Genomic DNA, 24,188 nt, shown 5'->3' with positions numbered 1-24,188 from the left:
TTTCACCATGTGGCCCAGGCTCCTCTCCAACTCTGGGCTCAAGCAGTACTCCTGCCTCAGCCTCCCAAAGTTGCTGAGATTACAGGCATGAGCTGCTGTGCCCAGCCTAGGCACTAATTTCTGTGTAGGTTTTGTCTTTAAAAGAAGATTTTTGTTTAGCTATTTTCTACTAGAGAATTTTTTTACAAAAGTCTGTGTCAAAATTCTAATGCCCTGGGGAAAATTTTATTAATACATCTTAAACCATTTTCAGCTTTATGAATTTGTATTGCAATTATGACTCTTATTCAGCCTTCACAGGAACTTGGTTTGGTATTGTTTGGTCTTCATGTAGTCCTAAATAGAAAGTTTATTACTTTCTTTCTATGAAAAAAATGTTCCTTTGTTCATTCATTGAATCATTCCTCATTTAAGGAATGATTAACTCATGCCAGGCAGTGTTCTACAGGTAAGATGATAAAGTCACAGCCTTTGTATCAGTGTGGGTGTGACTAGGAAAGAGAAACTACACAGTAATTTGAACAAGGAAAGTTTAATATAAAGAATTTAAAACCTATAACATGAGATTAGAATAACAAGGGATGGGCTATTAAGAAGTGAAGAGAATGCTAAAGAATATAGAAATACCAAATATAAAGCAGCTACTAGTCTTAGGGCTGAGCTAGAGCACCCAGGGAAGGAGCTCTATCTGGGTATGAGATCCAAACCCCAATGGAAAGGGCACAGCTGTGGCTCATTGGATGGCAGAGAAGTTGCTGTGGTGCCACACTGGCAGAATTTTCTGGAATCCTGCCCTTTGGGGTGCCTGGAAAGCTGCCTGCAGAGAAATGCCATTCTTTAGAACTTGCTGGAAAGCCATATGAGCATATGAGAGGTACTGGGGAAGCTGTTTTCAGAGAGATGCCTCACTGGCAGCAGACTAATGTCTCCTAAGGTGAAGCTATTCACTAGGATTTTGTTACTGGAGTCACTCCCTTAAAAAACTGACAAAGGGAAGCTGCTGGCCACTTGGTACTGTTGGAAATTGTACACTCCAATAATCAGGTGCAGGAGATGCCTCCTGTACTGCAGGAACCAGGCACTGGAAAGGCTTCAAGTGCTGCTGCAAGAGCCAGAGGCACCCTGCTGTAATGTAGGGGAGTGCTGAGGAGCCAGGCACTACAGAAACTGCCCGCTGCACAGGAGCCTGGTGGACACCTGTGCTACAGGAAATGGGCCCTAGGGAAGCTGCATGTGCAATAGGAGCCAGCCCCTGACGAGCCATAGGCTTTGTAGGAGCCTGCAGAGTATCTCACTGGAACCAGGAACAAGCCCTTTCTTTTTTGCATTGTCTCTTTAGTGCCCTCTCTTGACAAAGTTTGACGTCATGCCAGTTGCTAAAAGGAAAACTATCCAGAATCCATGTCCATTTTCACAGATTAGGCAGTGAGGGGCAGATTTGGAGCTGAGAGGCAATAAGTTGATAATTGGTATAGTCCACCCCTTGGGATATTCAGCCTCATTTGCACCCTTCTGCACACATTTGAATTCCTGTACAATAAAACAAATCTATATCTGTACCTAATAACATAGAACTATCATTTTTACAAATGTAGACATTCTCACTCTTTCCTCCAAAGGAAAAGCCCTTGTTGATTTAACTGGTCAAGAGACCATAATTGGTATGTATGGCTTCCTTCTGCTACCCATTCCTTATTTCTGTCACTCTCAGCTAGAACTTCACCTTGATAGGATCTTTATCTGGTAAAATGACCCATTTTCAAAGAGACTCAATCCTCAAAGGTTCTGTTGTGTTTTGATTGTTGTAGTTTTTCATTAACTTACACTTCAGGCATGCAAGTCAAAGAGGCCTCATAGAGAACCCCCTCGTTTAAGGCACATTTCTCTTTGCCTGCATTGTGTTCCCTTTGGTTATTGAGAAGAATCACTCCAGCCAGTAGATTAACTTCCTCTTTTTCAACCTGTTGATTCAGTGGTATATGGCATTCCAGTGAGCCAAGTGGCATCTTAAAATTCAAGAAGAGGCATTCTCCTGTTAAGTAGGAAGGAGTTAAAAATAGTTAACTACCTGAGAAGGAAACAAATGCCTTTATTTTGAAAGAAATATTTGTCATGGGTAGAGTTTCCGAAGATAAGGTATATAAGTATGGATTCATTTGTGCATTGCTAAATGCTATTACTTGCCAGGTACTAAGTCCTGGGAATTTCAGAGTTACTGATTTGTTATTCTAGAGCAGTATCACTGAGTCAAGGATGTGATTCTGTAGCAATGTCAGTGAGTCAGGGACAGTCAATATGATAAAATTTCTAACATGGGAAATATTAGGAGGTAAAGTGGTAGACTACAGAGTTGACTTCAATGTGATACCTCATTCTGGAAAGGAATTTGTATCATATCTAGGAAATATATGTTTAATATGTTACTATTTGAGTGTGTGTATAGAGAGAGTGGGAGAGGGAGAAATGAGACTACAGTGGGGGATATAAACAGACAGTGGCCAGATTGTGAAGAGTCACATTTGCTAATTTAAGAGATTTGGCTTTATCCAACAGATTGTGGGGAAGCAAATGAGGTACATGATGTGACAAGTTTTGTTTTGTAGAAGATAACACTGGTGGCCTTATAAAAGAAGAAATGGAGTAGGGAAAATCCAACTGACAAGAGACCAGTTAAAAGACTGTTAAGTAATAAAAGCAAGAGGTGATTAGCTCGTGAACTAGGACAGTGACCTTAAGAGGGAGGTGAGGTTGGGTTTTTACAAACGTTTGCAAGGACAAGTCTGTTGCCTGTGGTATCAGTTTGAGAGTAGGTTAAAAAAAAAAAGGGAGAGTGTAGAATGACACAAACAGGACAAGTCTTTACCAAGTGTTTATTTAGTATCTGCTTTATAAGGGGACAGTTCTTGATATCGTTTACTAACAGCAAATTTTCACTTGATAGGTATGTGTATGCAGATACACACATATACATACATATATTAACATATATGATATGCATGCTAAATATACCCACATATGTTAAACATACATAAGATAAAGGTATATGTAGTAATGTTAACATTAAAATATATCATGAATATGTATAATTATTCTTATTTAATTACAGATTATATTTGTTAAGTCTAAAGGTTTAAAATTTACTTTGTTGTTTTTCTGCCATGATGATTGTCTCTTTTTCAGTTGCTGGTGGTTTGTGATCAATTTTATTTTGTTCTGTGTGAGAGATATTTTAAATTATGGTTTCTAATGTGACTAATAAAGAGTAGCTTCAATCAGATTTTATTTACTATTTCTTTGAAATATTATCTGAAAATATGGTAGTAATGTATTTACATTAATAATACCTTCTAAAATTAGAGATTTGTGTTTAGTCCTAAGTACTCAACAGTAAATCAGCCATCTTCTTATAAGCCGTTTAATTTCTTTCACCTTGAAATTGCTTGTCTAAAAAAATGAAGAAATTGAACAATTGAACAAGAATGAACTCTAGGATCTTTTCTAGTTGTTAAATACAATGATTCTTATATTGTATAATTTATTTTTTTAACGATTGCCAAATTATGTAATTTTTGTATAAACCATATGAATATCCTCTTAGTCTTCTAGAATGTAGAGTTTTGATATTTATGAAGAGAAAATATAGACAGATTTGAGGAGTATTGTAGTGTTATACTCTTTAAATTTGGTGGAAAAGTAGAAGGGTCTTCTCTAGGAAAAGAAAAACTGCTATTGAATTGACTTTGAGAATTAGAAAGCAATAAATTTAGGGATAGGGAAATGTCATATAGCTGAAGAGATGTATTTGAGGGTATTGGCATTTATGTTTAATGGGATAGCACAGAAATCCAAAGGTTTGTGAAGAGGTGAGTACAACAGTAATGGCAGTACACAGAGGGGAACTAGAATGTAAGTTCCTTGAGAGCCCAGATTTTTGTCTGTTTTGTTCATTACTGTATTCTCACCACTAATAATATTGTCTGGTACATGTTTGGTGCCCCACTTACTAGCTTAGTAATCTTGGGCAATTGGCTTAACTTTGCCTCGGTTTTCTCAATTATAAAATGAAAGAAAGAATGAATACCTGAAGGAAGCAAGCAAGCAAGAAAAATATAGAGTCATTTAGCTAGGAAGAGCTAATAAACCAATGATTAAATGTGAGATGATTAGAACTTTCCAACGGACTTGGGTATGATAGAAATAGTTTAGAATAAACTTTTAGCAGTGAAATATCAGAATTTACCATCTATTATGGTCTGAATGTGTCTCCCCAAATTTATATTTTTGGAATTTAAACCCTAATATGATAGTATCAAGAGATAGGGCCTTTAGGAAGTAATGAAATCATGAGCCCTCATGAATGTGACTAGTGACCTTATAAAAGAGGTACAAGGGAGCTGTTCAGTCCCTCTGTCATGTGAGGATTCAGTAACAAGGTGCCATGTATGGAGAAGAGAGCAAGCCTTTATCAGACACTGAATATACTGGTACCCTAATCTTGGATTTCTTAGCTTCCAGAATGGTGAGAAATAAATTCCTATTATTAATAAGTTACCTACTCTAAGGTATTTTGTTATAGTATCCCGAAGAGTCTAAGATACCATCCTAAGAGAATAAAGGAAGAAAATAAAGTATAAAAAAGTTTAGGTTTATTGGAAACCACCAAACTGTCTTCCACAGTGGCTGTACCATTTTGCATTCCCACCATGAGAATTTCTGTTCCACATGCTCGTCAGCATTTGCTGTCAGTGTCCTGGATTTTGGCCGTTCTGATAGGTATGTAGTGGTATCTCCTTGTCGTTTTAATTTGCCTTTCCCTGATGACCTGTGATGTGGAGCATCTTTTCATATGCTTATTTTTCATTTGTATATCTTTATGTTGGTGAGGCATCTGTTACCGTCTTTGACTCATTTCTTAATTGGATTATTTTCTTATTATTGAATTTTAAGAGTTTTGTGTAGTTTGGATAATAGTCTCTTGTCAGATATGCCTTCTGCAAATATTTCCTCTTAGTCCGTGGCTTCTTCTTCAATTTCCTTGACAGCGTTTTTCACAGAACAGAAATTTTAAATTTAACGAAATCCAGCTTATCAATTAAGTTTTTTATGGTTTATGACTTCGGTGTTGTCTCTAAAAGTCATTGCCAAGCCCTACGTCATGTAGATTTTCTCCTGTGTTATCCTCTAAGGCTCTTATGGTTTTGCATTTTACATTTAGGTCTGTGATTCATTTTGAGTAAATTTTCATGAAAAGCGTAAATTCTGTATCTAGATTCATTTTTTTTTGGCATGTGGATGTCCAGTTGTTCCAGCACCATTTATTGAAAAGACTGTCTTTTATTCATTGTATTGTCTTTCCTTCTTTGTCAAACATTAGTTGATTATATTTATGTGGGTCTATTTGTGGGTGCTGTATTCTGTACCATTGATCTAATTGTGTATTCTTTTATAAATGCTACACTGTCTTATTATAGCTGGGTAGTAAGTTTTGAAGTCAGATAGTGTCAGTCCTCCAACTTTGTTCTTTCAGAATTGTGTTGATTATTCTGGGTCTTTTGCTTCTCCATATAAGCTTTAGAATCAGCTTCTTGTTTTCCACAAAATAACTTGCTGGGATTTTGATTGGGAATATAATCTACAGATCAAGTTAGAAGGACTGACATCTTGTCAGTACTGAGTCTTCCTATTCATGAACATGGAATATCTCTCCATTTATTTAGTTCTTCAATTTCTTTCATCAGAATTTTTAGTTTTCTTTATATAGATTACATAAATATTTTCTTAGATTTATACCTAAATATTTAACAGAGCATTTTTATGATACTATAATGATGGATACATGTCACTATAAATGTGTTCATATCCTAGATGTACAATACCAAATGTGTGAACTCTAATGTAAATTAGGGACTCAGGTGACAGTGTTATGTCAATATAGGTTCATCAGCTGTAACAGTGTGTCAATGTGGGGAGGTATGTTGATGATGGAAGAAACTGTGTGTGTGTCAGGGAAGGGAAAATATGGGACATTTCTGTACTCATTGCTCAGTTTTGCTATGAACCTAAAACTATTCTAAAAAATCTATTTTAAAAAATGTACAAAATATTGGTTTTGCATTGGGTGAAATTGGTATTCTCCAAACATTTTTAATTACTCTCACTTAACCTGAATATTAGAGTTTTTCTCAAGTGAGACTATTTTGTAGTTGAGATAATGTTTTCAAATACCCTGCCGCTACCTTTTTTGGTCTAAACTTTAAAATGTGAATATAAATTAAATGTATTTAAGCAGATGTTTTCTTTATGGTTTTCACCTTTTTTTAAAAGTTTTATGAGGAATTTATTGCATTCCCATCTGCAGCAATTTATACTTACAGTTATTTATCGTGCTTAAATTTCTAAATTAGGTATTGATTCAGTTAAAAACAGCTGAAGTCTGTAATATATGTTTCTTGGATTTTATCAATAAATATTTTCTCAGGGAATATAAATCTGCCCTTCAGTAACTCATATAACCCTAGTAGTAACTTATATAATTCTAGTTGAAGTGAAGGATTTCTCCTAAAGAATGAGGCACAATCTAAATGGGTGATACAGAGGCTAGAATAGTGTGAGAAGCAATGTGTCTATATGATACCTTCGCCTGTAAGGTGTGCTGATTTTAATAGTGCTATTATTTATAGTAGTGATTATACTAGATGGACTGTTTTTCTGCTGTGTCCATGGGCATCTGATAAATGTCTCTTTCTCCCCTCTCAAAACACATGCCTATTTAATTGCTTAAAACAATTCTAGTTTTATTAATAGACTGATATCTTCTAGTAAATATAGTTTAAGAAGAAGGAACAAATCAGATTTTGTATCACAAAGCAAGACAACCTTGGTTTGGTTTCAAACTTAGGTGTAGTCACAGATACAAGTCGAGATGATAACTTGGAGAAATTTTATCAATGATCTTATCCTTTTAACATTTCCTGAAAGAGTCTGTTCCATTAGTGTCCTGCTGGGACAGACCATGTTGCCTGAGGAAAGTTTTGTAAACCAGATCTCTGACTATCATAGATTTCTCATACAAAGGTCAATGGTTTTTGTTTGACTGTTTGGTCCAAAGATGCATTCTCTGTTATACAATTAGTATAAAACACAGTATTTTCAGTCAGTAGATGTTATTCAATGCCTCATAATGATGGGAATTTAAAATCTTTTAAATTGAAGGCAGTTTGAAATAGTGATTACTATACTTTGGATCCAGCCTGCCTCCATTTGTATCCTGGCTTTGCTATTTACAGGCTTAGGATCATGGGCAATTGGGTTGAACTTTGTCTTAGTGTCTTAATCTGTTAAATAGAAATAACGATAATAGTACTTCATGAGGTTGCTGTGAGGATTAGATATGAGTACTTGAAGTACTCATAGCAGTTCCTGGCACATGGTAAGCTTTATATAAACATTCATTGTTGCTCTTATTTTCAATGGCAGTGTCTATATTTAGACCTGGTGACTTGGGGACCACAAGTTTCAAGTGCCGTTTTTCTGTGACTAAGTTAACTATTGCTGACCTTACTGTTAGTTTTCTCTGTCTGGTTTCAAAGGGCATTAGTTCTTGTCCCGTCTTATGATTCCCATATATGCTTATGTTGTAATTGGAGTCCATAGTAAATCAGTATTCCCAATGTTTTTATTTTGTATTAATCAGCTCTTTGGAACTGCATTAGTTTAATATATTCGGTATGCTGAAAATATATGTGCATTTTAAATATTCATATGCCACATCAAGATAAGAATTTTTTTTTCGTAAACTTTTATTTGGTAAATTCATTTTTCTCGAAAAATTTTTAACAGTCTATTACTCAGTTTCAGGGTTTAATGCCAGAGTTATATTTGAACTGAAACATGGAAATTCTTTTCCGTACCCTTTTCTCTACTTTTGTGAAGAGAACTGTGGTTTTAAAGAAGCAACCTGTCTCTAACCAGATATGTGATTTTGGATAGTAGCCCAAAGAAAGACTATATGATATTTCATTTTCCTTTAAGCTTAAAGATTTCATATATCATAAATCACTTTAATAAAATTCTTCTTACGTGGCTTATTAAATTGCTCTCATTTCTTTGTGGTACTTTATATTGCAAACCAAACTTCTAAAATATCTAGTTTATTTTTCTTTAATTTGTATATTCTCAAAATGTTCCAGTTAAACAATATATTATGATAGCACTGTCTTCAGAGGTGTGTAAAAATCTCATTCAGAATAACTTTCAGAGTCTTTGCTGTGTCCTAGAAGGCTCTTCGCCATTGACTCTTTCTCTGTCTGACCTCATCTCCTGCCATTCTCCCACTTCCTCCAGTCTAATCTCACTGGCCTTCCCACTGCTCTGTGAAGATGCCCAGCATGTTCCACTTGGGACTTCTGAATGCCTTGTTTAATTTACCTGGAACTCTCTTCTTCCCAAATCCACGAGTTTGCTTTCTCCCTTCAGTTAGGTTTCAGTTCATATGTCACCACATTAGAGTTCTGTAATCCTCCTATCTAAAATAGCCTCCTACCCCCATCATTCCCCTCTTCGGGTTTCTTTATAGATCTAATCTCTAACTAACGTGTTGATTTTACTTGTTTATTGTTTGCTTTTCCACTAACACGTAAGCTCCATAGAAACAGGGACTTTGTTCTGTTTAGTGCTGTGTCCCTGTTGCCTCATAGGAATTTTGATTCCATATAGCAAGCACTCAAAATTTTTGTTGAATTAAGAAAATAAATTATAATATTTCAGTTGCATAATTATCTTGGGCTTTAAAGCACTTAGAGATTGCCTTTAGATATATTTTGAAAGTAGATCTGAATTATAGTCCAGTCATAATATTCCTTTAGCCACCAGGATAGAAGAATCTCAGTACATGAGAATATAAAAAAGATAGAATTGATCTGATTTAAGAATAAAGAATATTTGATTTATGAGAGAAAAATGCTTGCAGATTATCTAGCATAGAGTTCTTATCTTAAAGATTGGAAAACTAAGACCTGATTATATTAGCAGGTGTGCCAGAGGTCACATGGCTTGTTGGTGGCAGAGACCTAATTTTTAGTCTATAACGTACTTGTTATGATTTTATACAATTTACATATGATTGTGTTAAATTTTCTAGTAAATTTGTTTTATTCCACTTACATGCAACTTTGCTATCTTTTCTAAAAGAATATGCCGTAATAATATTTTCTCATTTTTTTTTTAAAGTTGCACAACTCTTGCATGCTACTAGGTGAATGTAGGGGGTCGTCTTTGGGATGCTTCTGTCTTCTTTGGAAATATCCACTTGGGTGTCTCATGGTTAACAGAATAAATACTTGCCAAAGCAGATTCCTTCTAATTTCACTTAAACGTGACATGTTTGCTGTGTTACCTTTAGTAATTCATTCTGGTTGCTTAGTTTCAGAACTGTAGTTGGGGAGGAGTTTTACATTTTTCCTCTCCTTGTCACCTATCTCCCACATCCAGAAAGTTGCCAAGTCCTATAGAGCTTCTTTCTCTCCTGGTAGATCTGCAGGCACAACCCTCTGCCAGATGCTGGCCATTGCAGAAATGTTGTGACTGTGCATATAATTACAGAAACCATTCTCTAGGAAATTAGTCAAATTCATTAGATAATGTTGAATTTTGTTAGTGAATAACTCATAAAACTTCATTTGAGGAAGCTCAGCAAGGAGGTAGGGGAAGTATTTATATAGCATTTAGTACAGTGCTTTGGACATCGGGTTTGCCCACTGAAATAAATTGCCCAGTAAAAAAAATGCCCAGTGAAAAAAAGTGAGTTATTAAACATAACACCTCACTTTAAGAACATATTCTTTTTCTCTTGCTACAGTTTTTATTTGCTCAGTAACAACAAAAAAAATAACACTTTTTCTTTTTTTGTTGTTTTTAAAGCTTTAAATGAGCTGTTTAAAAAGTCGTCTGTGTACAGATTGAGAAATTGAGTAATTAGCTGCTTTTCAAAGCTACATAAGCTCTTTTACCCCATCAGATTAAAAAAAAGGGGGGGTGGTGGAAAGAGTTAATACAGCTTTAGAGAGGCCTAATTTACAACTAAGGAGTACCTGAGAGCTCTTGGAGAATTTGACACAATGAGTTAGATCAACCCCACTTTCATTTCCCCCTAGCTGCTGTTTGTAACATAAATAAATCCATGATCTATAATTGTTAAGTAGAAGTATTTGAATGCCTCCTAGTGGCATTTTGTGGCTCTAATTAATGAATTTAAAAAGTAATATTTATTGAAGGAATATTATGATAACCTATTAAAGCTTGTAAGTTAATAAAATCCTTTAATGGTAACATCCTAAGTGAAGTCAAAATACATTGTTTGCCATATAAAACTGATTAAAAACCTGACTGGAAAATTTGATACATATGGCAAAGATGAATATACTTTGAATAAAAATTTTTGGTTTTTGTTCAAATTGAATTATTTTAACTGACTTTTTATGTAATGTAACTATTTTGCACTTAAACATAGACAAATGTGGCTACTAATAGGATTTGGATTGCTTTGTATACATTGATTTTTTAAAATTAATTGTGATTATCATGTGGTTTGTTTCAGTTTCTTTGTATAATAATAGAGATAATGGTTTATAGAAAGTCTGGTTCATTTTCAGATTTTTAAAAATTCTGATCTTCCTGTTGAATAAAGTTATTTAATTGGTAATCCTGAAATACAGACTATAGCAAAACTTTAAAATGATTAAAAATGATTTAATTGTTGCTGTATACTTAAAAATGACTTTACATCTACAGAAATATAATTGTAAATGGAAAGAAAGTCACATTAAAAGAATTCTGATGAGGGTCAGAAGAAGGGAGAAAAAGTGATATCCTTTTCTTAAGCACTAAAAAATGTTTAATTAACTGCTTACTAAAACAAAACAATTAAAATGGCAATTACCTTTAAAATAGCAACAATGTAATTACAGCTGTTGTGATATAAAGCTAGGAAACAAAATGTTAATCTGGAATGAACAGTTTAAATATGAAATTATGATATACTTGGCTTCCTGTAGTACAGCTGTCAAGCTTGGGCAGTTCGCTGGTCAATAGTGACATTCTATGTGTCAGTGAACAGAGTCTCTTGATACCATAACCCGCAGTTCACACATTACTGAAGCTCCAACTGTCGAACATTCAAGTCCCCTGATATTATTGCAGCTTCCAGACTCTCCTGACTGGCTCATGTTTCATTCTTTGGCAATTTGCCCTAATGATATCCCTTAGGAGCTTTCAGCCTCTCTTCCTTTCCATATTTAATCATGTTATATTAATCTGAGTGATGCACAAACTATGCTGTACAAATTGTAATTTCCTACAATTTTTCTAAGATAGTCACGTAATTTTTCAGTTTTACCTATGTTCTAAGTTTTCAATCCCAAGCTCTGTATTTTCAGATGATTATAACTATCTACATGATTCTACTTTTGCTGTTCATATATGTTTCAGAGGGGCCTCTGAGACATAAGACTTTTAACATGTAGAATTGGTAAAGACAGTGTGATTTATGTCATTATGTAAATTGTTCTGTGATTACCATTCATCACTGATACATTGAACATTCCTTTTTGTTTGGAGGGTCAGCAGCTACTTATTTTTATTATCCTTTTACAAATTTTAGTTAACTGCCTGTATCCATGGATCAGCTGCTCTCCTATACCCAATGTATTGGCAACACATATACATCCCAGTGCTTCCTCCACACCTGCTGGACTACTGCTGGTAAGCTGGCTTTTGCCAGACTCCTTTAAATTTAGGTTTCATGATTAGAAATCTGTTTCTTTGTTAATTAGGTAAATTTGGGGGTATATTTAAAAGAAATCATGGAAACTTATATATTAATAAATAGTAAAGAGGACTTTTATGAAGGACGGAATATTTCTGTAGAAAGGTACCACAAATTTATACTTAGCAAACATAAAGTTCTTTAGGTTTTGTGAATTTCTTCTGCAGTCATTTAGATAACTCAATGTAAAATAGAGAAAAAGAACAGTTTTAAGTTGTGTTTAGGAAAAGTGTACAGAAGTTATGCTACCAGTTAGAGAACCCAATATCCTGGTGTCAGAATTTGTCTGGCAAGTCTGCCAGAAACCACATTGTCTCTGTCAGGGAATATTCTTGTTACCTTTACTTCACAACACATTTCTTTACCCCTCTTTTTTTCCATAATGGCACATCAAATACCAAGAACTGGCAAAGGGGTTGTCTCTAATACAATAATTTTTGTTTTTGGTGTAAGTCAAAGTCTCACCCTTGAGCTACCATGAAAAGCAGCATTGAAAAGTATTTGGAGCAATTCTGAAAAGCTTCCTAGCATTAGACACAATTCCCAAGACCCACCCAATAACCAGGCCTCTAGAACCTCCTTGTTCTCTTCGCCTGGAAGAGTCTGCATACTTATGAGGCTAAACAAGGATTAGACTCCTAAATGGCAGCTTCTGGGCCTTCCTCAAGACTAGGGGGAAAATATGTTATCTTCATTGCATAATCATCTTCTGCAGGTATAGCCTAATTCTTAAGAAATGTGATGGAATTTTTCCTCTAAACCATTGTGCACTCACATAGAAGGAAACAATTTTGACCTTAATGTGTTTGCTTGTATCATAGCTAATGTTATTAAAACACAGCACTTTTAGAATCAGTGCATTCATTTAACTTCCTTATTTCATAAAAGGCAGAAAATATTAAGGATTAAAAATGATTTCAGTTCATACATAGAGGGTTTCTTTTAACTTTTTATGATTAACCCTTTTCGGAACAAGTGATTGTAGTGACAACTCATGTACTTGGCCACATATTGATTGTATTAGTATATTGGTGTGTTTCCACAGCATGGTAGTATTATTAGTACTGATAATGCTGTGAAGTAGGTGCCCAGTGACCTACCACTGCTGTTACGCTGTTTGAGAGCTAGAAAGGAGAAACAGTTTGTCAGGAAACTATAGGAATATAGTTTATATTATTAAGTGTCACACACACAAGTCTAAGAATAAAGCTAAATCTGTAAATAGGCCCTCTGTCATTCATTTTAGAGTTTTTCTTTGACCAACATACCTATAATATTTTAGCATTCCTTAAAGGGAGGATATCTCATTTATTTGTGTTGACATATGCAGTAGATCTTTGTATATACTGTTGAGTAATTAAACTTTATTTAAAAATATATTTTATAGCAGTATTTGGAAATATGTATGGTTTTACATAATATATCTTTAGAATTACATTTTATATATATTAGTACCATCTTAATTTTCCTGTTAAAATAACCTCTTAAAAGGTAAAACACCTTTAATTAAGCTCAATGATCTGTAATGAATTATACATTTAAGACTTCTTAAAATGTTACTTAGGAACTATTCTGTGACACAGGCAGTTCTGTACTAATTTTTTCGAGAGCTTTTCTGATAGTTTCTACCCCTCCCATCAAGTTCAATGAAGGAAGCTTGTTTCTTATTTCAGTCCCTGGAATTTTCTTTCTAATTTCCAATGTCTGAAATAGCCTTTGGGTTAAGTTCTTATAACAGCTTCCATGCCAAAAACCTCCCTGGTTCAAAGAGTAAATCAGTGATATTCAAACAAGAAGTTATCTGAAACTTCCTGAATCTTAGGGTCACAAACGTAGGCTCAGCTTCCATCATAGGAACTGAGTAGTATAATTATTTCTTAAAGAATAGCCATCTAAATCTCTGGCTCTCTTGGTAAACTAAGCTGTTTCCTAGGGTAAATGGTTTTCTTCCATTTCCATCCTCAAGGTTAAAATCATACCGATCTACGTGTAAAAGGGAAAAAAATTACAAGATCATTCCTTCAATCTCATAGTATTTGATTAAATAATTTTTATATTCCAGTTCAAAAATAGTATCATGAAGATTTGATAAGAAAAGATACTTGCTAGCTCTTTGACATGATTGGAACTTTCTGAATCCTGAGGTAAACCTACCTCCATGAAGTATTTCTGTTTTTGCAACTGGTAGCTCTGCTGTGGATTGGACTGTGGAGAGCCATAATGCCATCTTGTGACCATGGATGAATATTGCATCTTGGTCCACCAATAAAGCATTGCTACTTTGTTGATTCATTCATCCATTCCTTTATTCATTAAACGTTTAATGACCATCTATTAATATTTGACAAGCTGTGAGTATGCAGTGTAATGAATGAGACTTAGTTTCTGCCCTTGCAGGATTCAGAGAGAGTAAGAAATACACACATACTTATATATGCACACACACATAGCACAGTGTAATACTGCAATACTATAAGTATTACAGCATAGGCATACAAAAGACCATGGATGGCAACACATAGGAAGAAGTAGCCTACACTCCCTTGTAGGTTAGGGAAGGCCCCTGAGAGGTAATGACACCATCTACATTTTCCCCTAATCAGCCAATGTAAGAGGACTTTGATGTGGCGAGTCTCTGATGTTGCAAGCACTGTTAACCTATCTGAGTCCATAAACACATAGCAGGTAGTATGACTCTCGGACTAGTGAAATTATAATTATCTATTATTTGTTCAGGGAATGGTTGAGTCACTGTTTAGGCTGTATGACTTTTTTATGAAAGGAGCAGATTTAGCTTCTAAGAGATAGGGTTTTTAAAAAAAAAAAAAAAAAAAAAAACGGTAAATTATATTCTTTAGACTACCCCCAATAGGCTGCTGTTATAGTTTATATCATAAATGGTCTCTTTTTAAGAAAACCTGAAAAGAAAAAAAAAAGCTATTCTTAAGTACAGATGAATTGCTGCTAAAAAGAGGCAGCAATCATAATGGAGACATCTGTATTCCATCTTTGCAAAATAACTTCATTGACAGAAAGGATATAGGACAATTTTGCACATAGAGGACAAAACATCTATGTTGCCAAGAATCTCTTCTTGAATTCTTGAATTGTTAATGCTCTAATCTAATTAGGAAATTTAAACTAGGGTTGCAAAGTTACTTTTCATGAGATTTTGCTGATTTCATAGTAGGATGTACACAATCCAGTTTTTGTGAGGAAGAAACAACTATTCACTCTATATTCTGCAAAGCGTAATTATTTTAGGAAATTGGTCCCTAGATTAATAATGGTTACAGTTCTAACATCTGTATGTTTCAGATTTTGTGAGAAATTGGTAACAAGAGAACATGTGGAGATAGCCAGTGATCCCATTTTAAAAGTTTCAAGTTACTATATGATTAAATTTTGCATACAAACTTTTTAATTGATATTTTCATGCCAGCTTAACAATTTTTATAAATGTGTTTTTTATACTTCTAAAGAGAAGTAATATCTTTCATAAAATTTAAAAAATGGTTTCCTAGATGTATTTGCTAGTATTTGGTAGATTATTTAGCAGACTGCTTCTGATTTTATGAAACTCTGACTTACCCATTTATCCCACCAACATTTGTAAAATGGACTTAGTAATTATTGTTTTTAGAGGGCTTAACTATTTTAAAACTCTTTTACTAAAATGTGCTTTGAAATTTCAGAGAGCATGGGCTTTTCTGTATTTTAAATCTTGTGAGTAGGATAACCTAACGTGAGGTGAATTGGAAGTTTACACGGTGACTTCAATAATTTTATGCTATTTTGGATATGGGCAGGGTTTGACATATTTAAGATCATGGGAGTTGCCTAACTTGATTTTGTTAAAGTTATCAAAACCTGGTCGTGGACCTAGATTTGTTAGTGATATGCATTTTATGTCTTCTTTTCTGGAGTCCCAGAAGGAATTCCAGGGGTAAGATCCTGAACTAGGGAAGTAGTGGAACAGTACACATTCGTTCCTTCTGTTTCCTTTTGAAGGTAGAAAATCTGTTAGGTCTTAAGGATATCAAGGCCTATAAATAGTTCTCAACTTTCAGCCAAGTGAAATATCCAGAATATCAGATCAATTCCATATGGTCTCTTGCATTCTAATTAAAAAATAAAAAAATAGGAAGGGGCAAAGCTACAAAGGGCAAAGACAACTGGGAATTAGAATCTATTACAAAAAATAAGTAATGAACTAGAATGTACAGGCTAATGACTAGTAAAATAAGAACTTTAACACTTAGTTTGTAAATTCTGGATATATAGATTAGTGATTAGCTATCTTTAAATAAATCTGGAACTTTTTAAGGTTACTTTGTAATCTCTGGGTCTGTCAGGGTGCCTATGTAATCTATTGCTGGTTCTCAGTAGCAAAGTGAACACAGAAATTTGGACAGCTCTGTTCTAATGACAATGATGTCTAGAAAATTATGCAAATCCTTTGAGAAAGAGGATTATCTGTTTGCATTAACAGAAAAGGTGTGTGATAATAGAGCACAAAGATGTCTATAAAAGAATTGCCAAAAATGTTTTATTTTAAAATATTTATTCACATATCTGCTGTTACCTTCATAGATACCTGTCAATTCTCGTGTTTTTCTGTTAGATAATATTTTAGGTTTGAAATGTCAAGTTGAATTAATTTTCTTCTCGTATTTCATGAGGTGTTTCTGAAATAACAGCAATTCTTATTTTATGTATTAAAATTTTATTTTTATACATAATTAAAAGTATTAATATTTTTTGCAAGAGTATAAAATCCATAGGGAATATATTCTGTTTATGTAGTCTATTATTGTTCCCAAGTTTCTACCCTAAGGCCTGGCACCTGCTGTGCTACAAATGTCATGTGTTGAATTAATTAATTCGAGATTATTCTCTTGAGTATTTTTAATTTTATTAAAATTATTAATGAAAGTGAAAGTTGGATAAATCTGAATTTATAAAATTAAATAAGTAAAACACAATGTACATGAGGGGAAAGATAGCACAGTAGTGAGGAAATTGTTTACTTGTGTACATCCAGTTCCAGAACAGTGCCTGACAAACAGTTAAGTCTTAATAAATATTTGCAGACTGACCCAAATATTTGGTGACATAGGAGATATGAATCAATGAAGATATATATTAACAATATCATAGAAAGAAGAATTTAATTGAATAGAGAAAAAGATGTGCTAAAGGAATGTAAATAAATTTGATGATTATTTAGGATATATTTGCTATGAGGTATATGGAAAAGATTCAATTCAGACTATGGCCTAGACTTGATATTCTTTTTAAGTTTAAAAGAAATGAACGAACTTTTTAGGCATTATAACTCTTGATTAAATTATAAATGATTTTATTATTTTTATAAAAAGCAACCTTAATTTTAAATATATTAATGGACTCTAAGATTAAATTTGAGCTTTTTATATTGAGTAATTTTGAATATCTATAATGTGTTATGCTGGAACTGAGCATTTAATACATTTAATTTTTAATCATTTTGAATTACACTGTTGTTTCAGTTTTAATGAACTATATGAATCTATGCATATATATATTTTTAATTTAGTGCCCCAATGCCATACCTGATTGGAATACACTCCAGCCTCATAGAGGTGAGTATCTTTCAGACATGAGATAGTGATAAAATTAACTCATAAAATAATAGTTAAAACAGTTTTGTTTTGAAGGAGTATCAATGGAATATGACAAAGAAGTGGCTAGTTTCATATATACAGTATGTATATCATTTTGAAAAAGACAACATTGAAATAATTTCATTTAAATTAATATACTAAATGGCCATTATCAGTAGCATGAATTCCATAAAAGTAGTTTCTATTTGGTAGAAACCATATGGTAAGTTTTAAATACTAAAACTTCAGTCCTTGATCAACTGCCTTTTTTTAAAATGGCAACTTGTGATCATTTATATCTCTTTTTCAGACCTATATTTTGAAAGTCAAAATTTATATACTTATGAGTCATGAAGTACAATTTTTTATTTTGCAGACTTCATTATGTTCCTACTTATCAATATATATATTTTAAAATGTGGCTTTAATATACCAATCATGAAATTTAGAATATAGCCTTAAGTTTTAATTTTCAGTTCTGTTGGGGTATATAAAATTTAGTAATTTTTTTCCACCATTACTACATCATTTTAAAATAATTTTTGTCACTTATTCCTGTACTGAAAGACCTTGAACTATAAACACCTTGAACTTGAAATCAGTGAGATTTCCAGGAAGGTCTTCTTATAGCATTAGCATCTAACAAAATAAGCAAAAGTGTCCAATTAAAACAAAGACTTGAGTCAATTGAATGCTATAATTATGCTGGATGATTTCAATTTTATTCAGATAAGTTTCTTTTTTTTTTTGCTGGTTGTACAGATTGTACTTTAATGCAGTTTCTACTGAGTAACCTAAATGAGTTAGCTTTGGTTTTCCTCTTAGTTGCCATCACGGTATACACTCCATCAGTCCTTGCTTTGATCAAAGATGAGTCTGTTGATATATTTTAAAACTCCTGAGAATCATTGAGAGAGAGTAATGCCCCTTTAAGAGGCCCAGGTTATGGAATCCGGCATGTCCTCTAGCTTTGCCCTTTTTTTCTCATCATAAAATGCCAGGGCAACATTTTGTATTTTGTTTCACCAAAAACAAAAAAAATTTAAATGAATATCTTTAGTAAGTTTGTTTGTAATATTGAAGTCTGAGTTGGATAACTTTATGACTCCTTATTTTTTATTCATTTTTAGAAAACTTGTTCTTACATGCCAAGATACTTCCAGTGAAAGGATAAATTATATAAAATAAAACATGAATGAATAGATACTTAATTTGTTTTTAGATTGTAGAATATATGCCTGGCATTTTATTTATCAGTAATTTGACTTTATTTAAAATCTAACCTTGGTTGGATTCTTTTCTAAAAAGTGTCATCAAATTTGATTTTTATATTAGTGTATACTTGTCTCTTCCTAATGAATCTAATAGGATACATAATTTTTATAATTATTTATTTATAGAGAAGAAAAACATTTAAAGTTGTTGGTTACCTGTTGATGTTATAGTTTTTTTTTTTTTTTTTTTTGCATGATAATTCTACATCAACTTTTAAAGCAAATGATTCAGCTTTTCCAAAATACTGTATAAAAGGGTTTATATTTTAAACATTCAATTAAATTTATCAGGTATTCTTGGATACCTATAGAAAAAACCAACACTGTTCTTAAGTAGCAAATTTAAGAATTATTTGCGCCTTAAAAAGTGTTGCCTTAGAGAATAATCCATTCTAACTTTAAATTGGCTCTTTTTGTTAAATGAGAATATTTGAAGCCATGATTAGACTGGTCGAAATCTCTGTATTTTTTTATACTCTGGACTTATCTAAGTGTCTTAATAGCATTATTTTAATTGGTTTAATAGTGAATGAGAGAGGCCGGGCGTAGTGGCTCACACCTGTAATCCCAGCACTTGGGAGGCCGAGGTGGGCGGACCACAAGGTCAGGAGTTTGAAAGCAGCCTGACCAATATGGTGAAATCTAGTCTATACTAAAAATGCAAAAATTAGCTGGGCGTGGTGGCACATGCCTGTAATATCAGCTACTCAGGAGGTTGAGGCAGGAGAATTGCTTGAACCCAGGAGACGGAGGTTGTAGTCAGCTGAGATCTCACCACTGCACTACAGCCTGGGTGGCAGAGCGAGACTCTGTCTGGAAAAAAAAAAGTAGTGAATAAGGAGCTATACTGGGGACTTCGGGAATTCTTTTAAAACAATTGGATACCATTCAGCAACTTTCTTGTTAATCTATTACAAGATGATGTAAATCCTGCAAATTTCATTCTTGTTTTGTCACGATTAGGCAGATTTTTTCACTAAAATTTCTATCTTCTCTCTTTTAGTTTCACCAAAATGATCTCATAATTAAAATACTGATACAGCTGTTTATATATTTAATATGTAAGACTGAACTGAATAAATTTTTGCAGTCTGCTTGGCAGTTATTACAACCAGTTTTTTCTCAAGGAATAATTAAAATATTTTTTTATTCCCTCTCTCATGGTCAAGACAGCTGTAACACATTTTATTGTTTTATTAGGTTGGTGCAAAATTAATTGCAGTTTTTGCTATTTTTTTTCCCATGGCAAAAACCGCAATTAATTTTACACCAACGTAATATAACGACTTCTAAACATAGTTATTCTAAGACATGAAATTAATATCTCTTGACATCTTTCTTTCAATTGTTTTAATGGAATTATAGGTAAAGGATGGCCAGAATCTTTTTAAAATACAAATTTTCTTCTAAAATAAAGGCAAAAGACATTTTGTTCTCCCTAAAAAGTAGACTTTGGGGATGAACTCAAGGCAGACTAAGGCCTTAGGAATAAATTGCAGTTCATTAGGAATAAATTAGTGGAGCCTACAAATGTGAGGATTAACTTATTTGTTTTAATATACAATGGATTCTAAATAAAGTGTTGATCCAGTTTTATAAGATCATGTGATTGCTGCCACTATGTCATTTCTTTGTATTAGTGTGCCTAAGTACATTTGTAGCCACATTGTATGGAAAAATTAAATATAGAGGATGTGAGAAACAACTAACTTCACCACCTTATGGTTGTTCTTAATAAGCATTCAGTCTGTGTCTAGTATTATTTTCTTATTTTTGAAGAAAAAAGACATTCTTTTTTGTCTTTTCTTAATTTTGTATCTCATAACTTTATGAGATATATGACAGTGAAACAGAGAAAGAGGTACCATTTTATGTATATGATTTCCATGCCTATTTAGAAAAAAAATAGCTGAAGTCTAATTAGGAGAGAAAAAAATAGTTAATATGTTGATACTAATCCAAATTAAAAACGATTGTTACACTCTATTTTTTCCTTTTTTGCTAATGTATTAATAGAATTGTTTTCACTTTGGGGGCTCTCAGTTTATTAATTTGAAATGAAAATATTTTTCTATTTTTTTGAGTGGTCCCTTGAATAAAATTCAATATTCAGCAATGACCAGATTTTTAAAACTAAGAGCAATTTTGGAAAAAGTGTACATGCCATAGTAGTACCAATTTCCTTGTTCTGAGTTTAGTGATAATGTCCTCACAAAACATTTTGGGGGCACATAGCTTTATCTTAAATTATTTATAGACTAATTCATTTTACCCCTTAACAAATATATCAGGTTTATTGGATTATCTTTACAGTTTCTTTCATAAAATGACAACTTAAAGTTGAAGATGAAAATCAAAATTATGACTTTTGTTTATACAAATGTGATTAATATAATTTATGTTTTTGCTTATAAAGTAGGTTATTGTAGTTATTTTACAGGTAACTACACGTTTATATACGTAAAGCTTTTTATATATATGTATACATGTGAAAAGAAAAGGAAATGAGTGTATTTGTAAATATTTCTACAGTAGTATCAATAGTATTACTATAAGCAATTCTCTGCTAATATCTTAGAAGTGGCTATCTTTTAAGTCTTACTTAATAATAAACAAGACAGATTTCTAGAATCATATGTCCTCACTGTAGACATGATGCCTTAGCAAGTTTAACATTCTAATATGCAGAGATTCGAAACTGTAAATGGATCAGATAAATTTTAATTATGACCAACTAAAATAATCCATTTGGCCAATTTGAAATATATGGTAATAATCAGGTTTGAAGTGATAATTTTCAAAAATGACTTATTGTAGATCATCACTTAAAAAATACTACACTAAAATTAATTATTAACCTATTGCTAGTTGACTTATACAATCATGGAATTGAGAGTTCATGAATATATTTCATTAATGAACACTTATCACTAAGGAATAATACTATTTGTTATAATTTAAATAAGACTAGCAAAATTATATGAATTGTTTAGGTATGCCTATTAGTTTAAGTAGGAAAAATGAACCATAAGTATTTTCTTTAAAGATGAAAAATATGATAAAATTCTTATTTACTATTATTTGTAGACATATTAAGATAATTTGACTATTTTGATTAAACTTTCAAACAAATCTGACAAGTCAAGATAGTCTGATAGGCTATTAAATTTGATACCTTCTATTGAAATTCATGTGAGAAATATTACTAACAAATTCCATATTACTATCTTTTTATTTTCTCTTATTAAGCTTTCAGTCCTCCTCATCAACATATACCTATTGATATGGCATGTAGATAAAAAATTTAAATTATAGTTTAATGTTGTAGTCATAGTTATTGGTTTATGTTATCCCTGCAATATGATTTATGCTAAAAATAGGTATAGAGCTGGCCACAAATTCTTGTATCATGGGACTGAAATTTAACAGATACATTTTAAAGAATATAGTTTGTTTGCAGTTTAATTGTGCCTAATTTATAATAAATTTTGTCATACTTATGTTTAATATAAGATGAACAAATATTCAATTTTAAGCATTTTTACTAAACCTTTTTGAATGGGTTGTAGTCACACTTTCTCAGAAGGCAAAGTTGTTTGTATCCTTTTATAATATAGGATTTTTCTTTTCCCAAGCCTAATGCATTAAGATAATATTTTCTGTTTCCAAGCTCATCATAATTTTGTAAAGTAAATGTACTAAGATTTTTACTCATAATTATGTGTGTGTATGTTTTTTTTTTTAACAGAGAGTGAAAAATAAATCATTGGAAGATGTGGTTATGTTAAATGTTGATACAAATACATTAGAATCACCGTTTAGTGACTTGAACAACCTACCAAGTGATGTGGTAAGTATGTAGGATATTTGGTGGTGAACATATATGTTTTCTCCTGGACCTCTGAATTACTAAGTTATTTTTTGCACTTTTAACATCTGAAATAAAAGGGTTGGGTATTTGCATGGGGTGTGAGAGGAATAAATGTAGATTCTATATTTAATATTTTCACCTTTTAGCAGTTGAGATTTTGAATGGAATATCATATTCCTTATTGTAAAAGTAGGATCATAATTAAAAAGCTAGATGCATTCATTAGGCAGAGTTTCTTTAAACGTAAGTCTCTTCATCTCATCTTAATCATTATATTACAAAGTAGGCATTTCTGTCTGCCTAGTGGCATGTCTTGCAAAAGAATGAGAGAGTTTTTGAAGGCAAGAAGAAGAAGGGGGCCAATTATCGGCTTTTGCTTCCCTGCCACCTGCCAGCGCTTTTCCTTTTAATTAATGATCTGATGTTACTGGTCAATATAATAAGAAATGCTTGTACAGTTGGGGTCAGAAAATTCTGGCTTTGATCTTCCTCAACTTTCTGAAACATTTATTTGTTTTCTCTAAATTATTTCAGTTTTATTTTAATCTTTTCTATCCTGCTGAGGGCCACAAGAATGAAAACCTACACTGTTTGTCATTTGCTTTGGCAGAGCAAAGACTGCTTACTTAGAATTCTATTTGTAAATTAAACTGCAAACCCAGTTTGTCATAAAAGACATCTGATCCTTTTGAAATGATGAAAACTGTCTTTTGTCTGTAAAGGCTGATAAATTAAGTGCCAGTTCTCTCCTGGTCTTTGATCTTGCGGAGGGTTGTATGTGTGTGCGTGTGTCTGCAGCTTATAATGGGACATATTCTGTATGTCACGTTAAATAGTCTCCAAAAGTGCATTATTTTTGGCCTTCATATTCCTTAGTACAGGACAAAAATGCAAACTAGTACTGTCTCTGTATATATTTTAATGGCTACTTAAAAATATTTTTATAACATAGTTCTAAGTTAAAATAACTTCCTTTTAAAAAAAGCATTTATCCTTTATATGGATATTAAAAATTGGGAATAAAAATACCTTCAGAGTATATTTTTCTGTAATATTGAACTACTTTGAAATCCGTTATTAAGGAGTTTGAGAAAGTGAATATAAAAATCCTAAACTCAAAAATACAATAATACCAGCCTTGATTGTCATTCTGTCTAATGATAGGAAAAATATGATTTTAAAATCAAAAGCAGATTATTTATGCCCGTAATAACCTAAAATACTTGCTGAACTTGAGGCATGTTAAAATTGAACTACTTTATCTCACTGTAGTAAAACTTATGCTATGAATGTACAAATCTAAACCTAGGTCAGGTGAACAATTACATCTTTTCAGCTCATTGTAACTAGATTACCTCATTGTAAAATTTTTGCAAAAACAAAATCACGAATTTCATTTAAAAATCAATCAAAGTATTATTCACTGAATAGAGAAATAATTATGAAAATAGAATCCCAACTTTTAAGAATGCTTTCCTTATGTGCATGTACTTCCCACTCTTAATGCCCTAAGGAGAAAGATTGTTTGTTAAAAAGAGAAAGAAGAACAAAAAGAGAAATAAATTCAGCTTTTCTGT

The 24,188-nt window shown here is 32.7% G+C and overlaps 1 protein-coding gene across 8 annotated transcripts in view; it reads left to right on the top strand.

Moving 5' to 3' along the window:
* The window catches only part of DENND1B (DENN domain containing 1B), a 272,297-nt gene that overhangs the window by 150,672 nt on the left and 97,437 nt on the right, over positions 1-24,188 (top strand). For all 8 annotated transcript variants that reach the window (XM_032288625.1, XM_032288622.1, XM_032288621.1 and 5 more), the window contains 3 exons: positions 11,657-11,757; positions 17,400-17,445; positions 22,489-22,590. In XM_032288625.1, the coding sequence (XP_032144516.1) occupies positions 11,657-11,757; positions 17,400-17,445; positions 22,489-22,590 (249 nt within the window). The remainder of the gene's footprint in view (positions 1-11,656; positions 11,758-17,399; positions 17,446-22,488; positions 22,591-24,188) is intronic.

The sequence above is a fragment of the Sapajus apella genome, unplaced genomic scaffold (assembly GCF_009761245.1).
Source record: "Sapajus apella isolate SASKATOON/1434 unplaced genomic scaffold, GSC_monkey_1.0 scaffold22, whole genome shotgun sequence".
NCBI classification, from domain to species: domain Eukaryota; kingdom Metazoa; phylum Chordata; class Mammalia; order Primates; family Cebidae; genus Sapajus; species Sapajus apella.
Note: the sequence above shows the minus strand (reverse complement) of the source record. Positions and strands in the feature narration are given on the sequence as shown.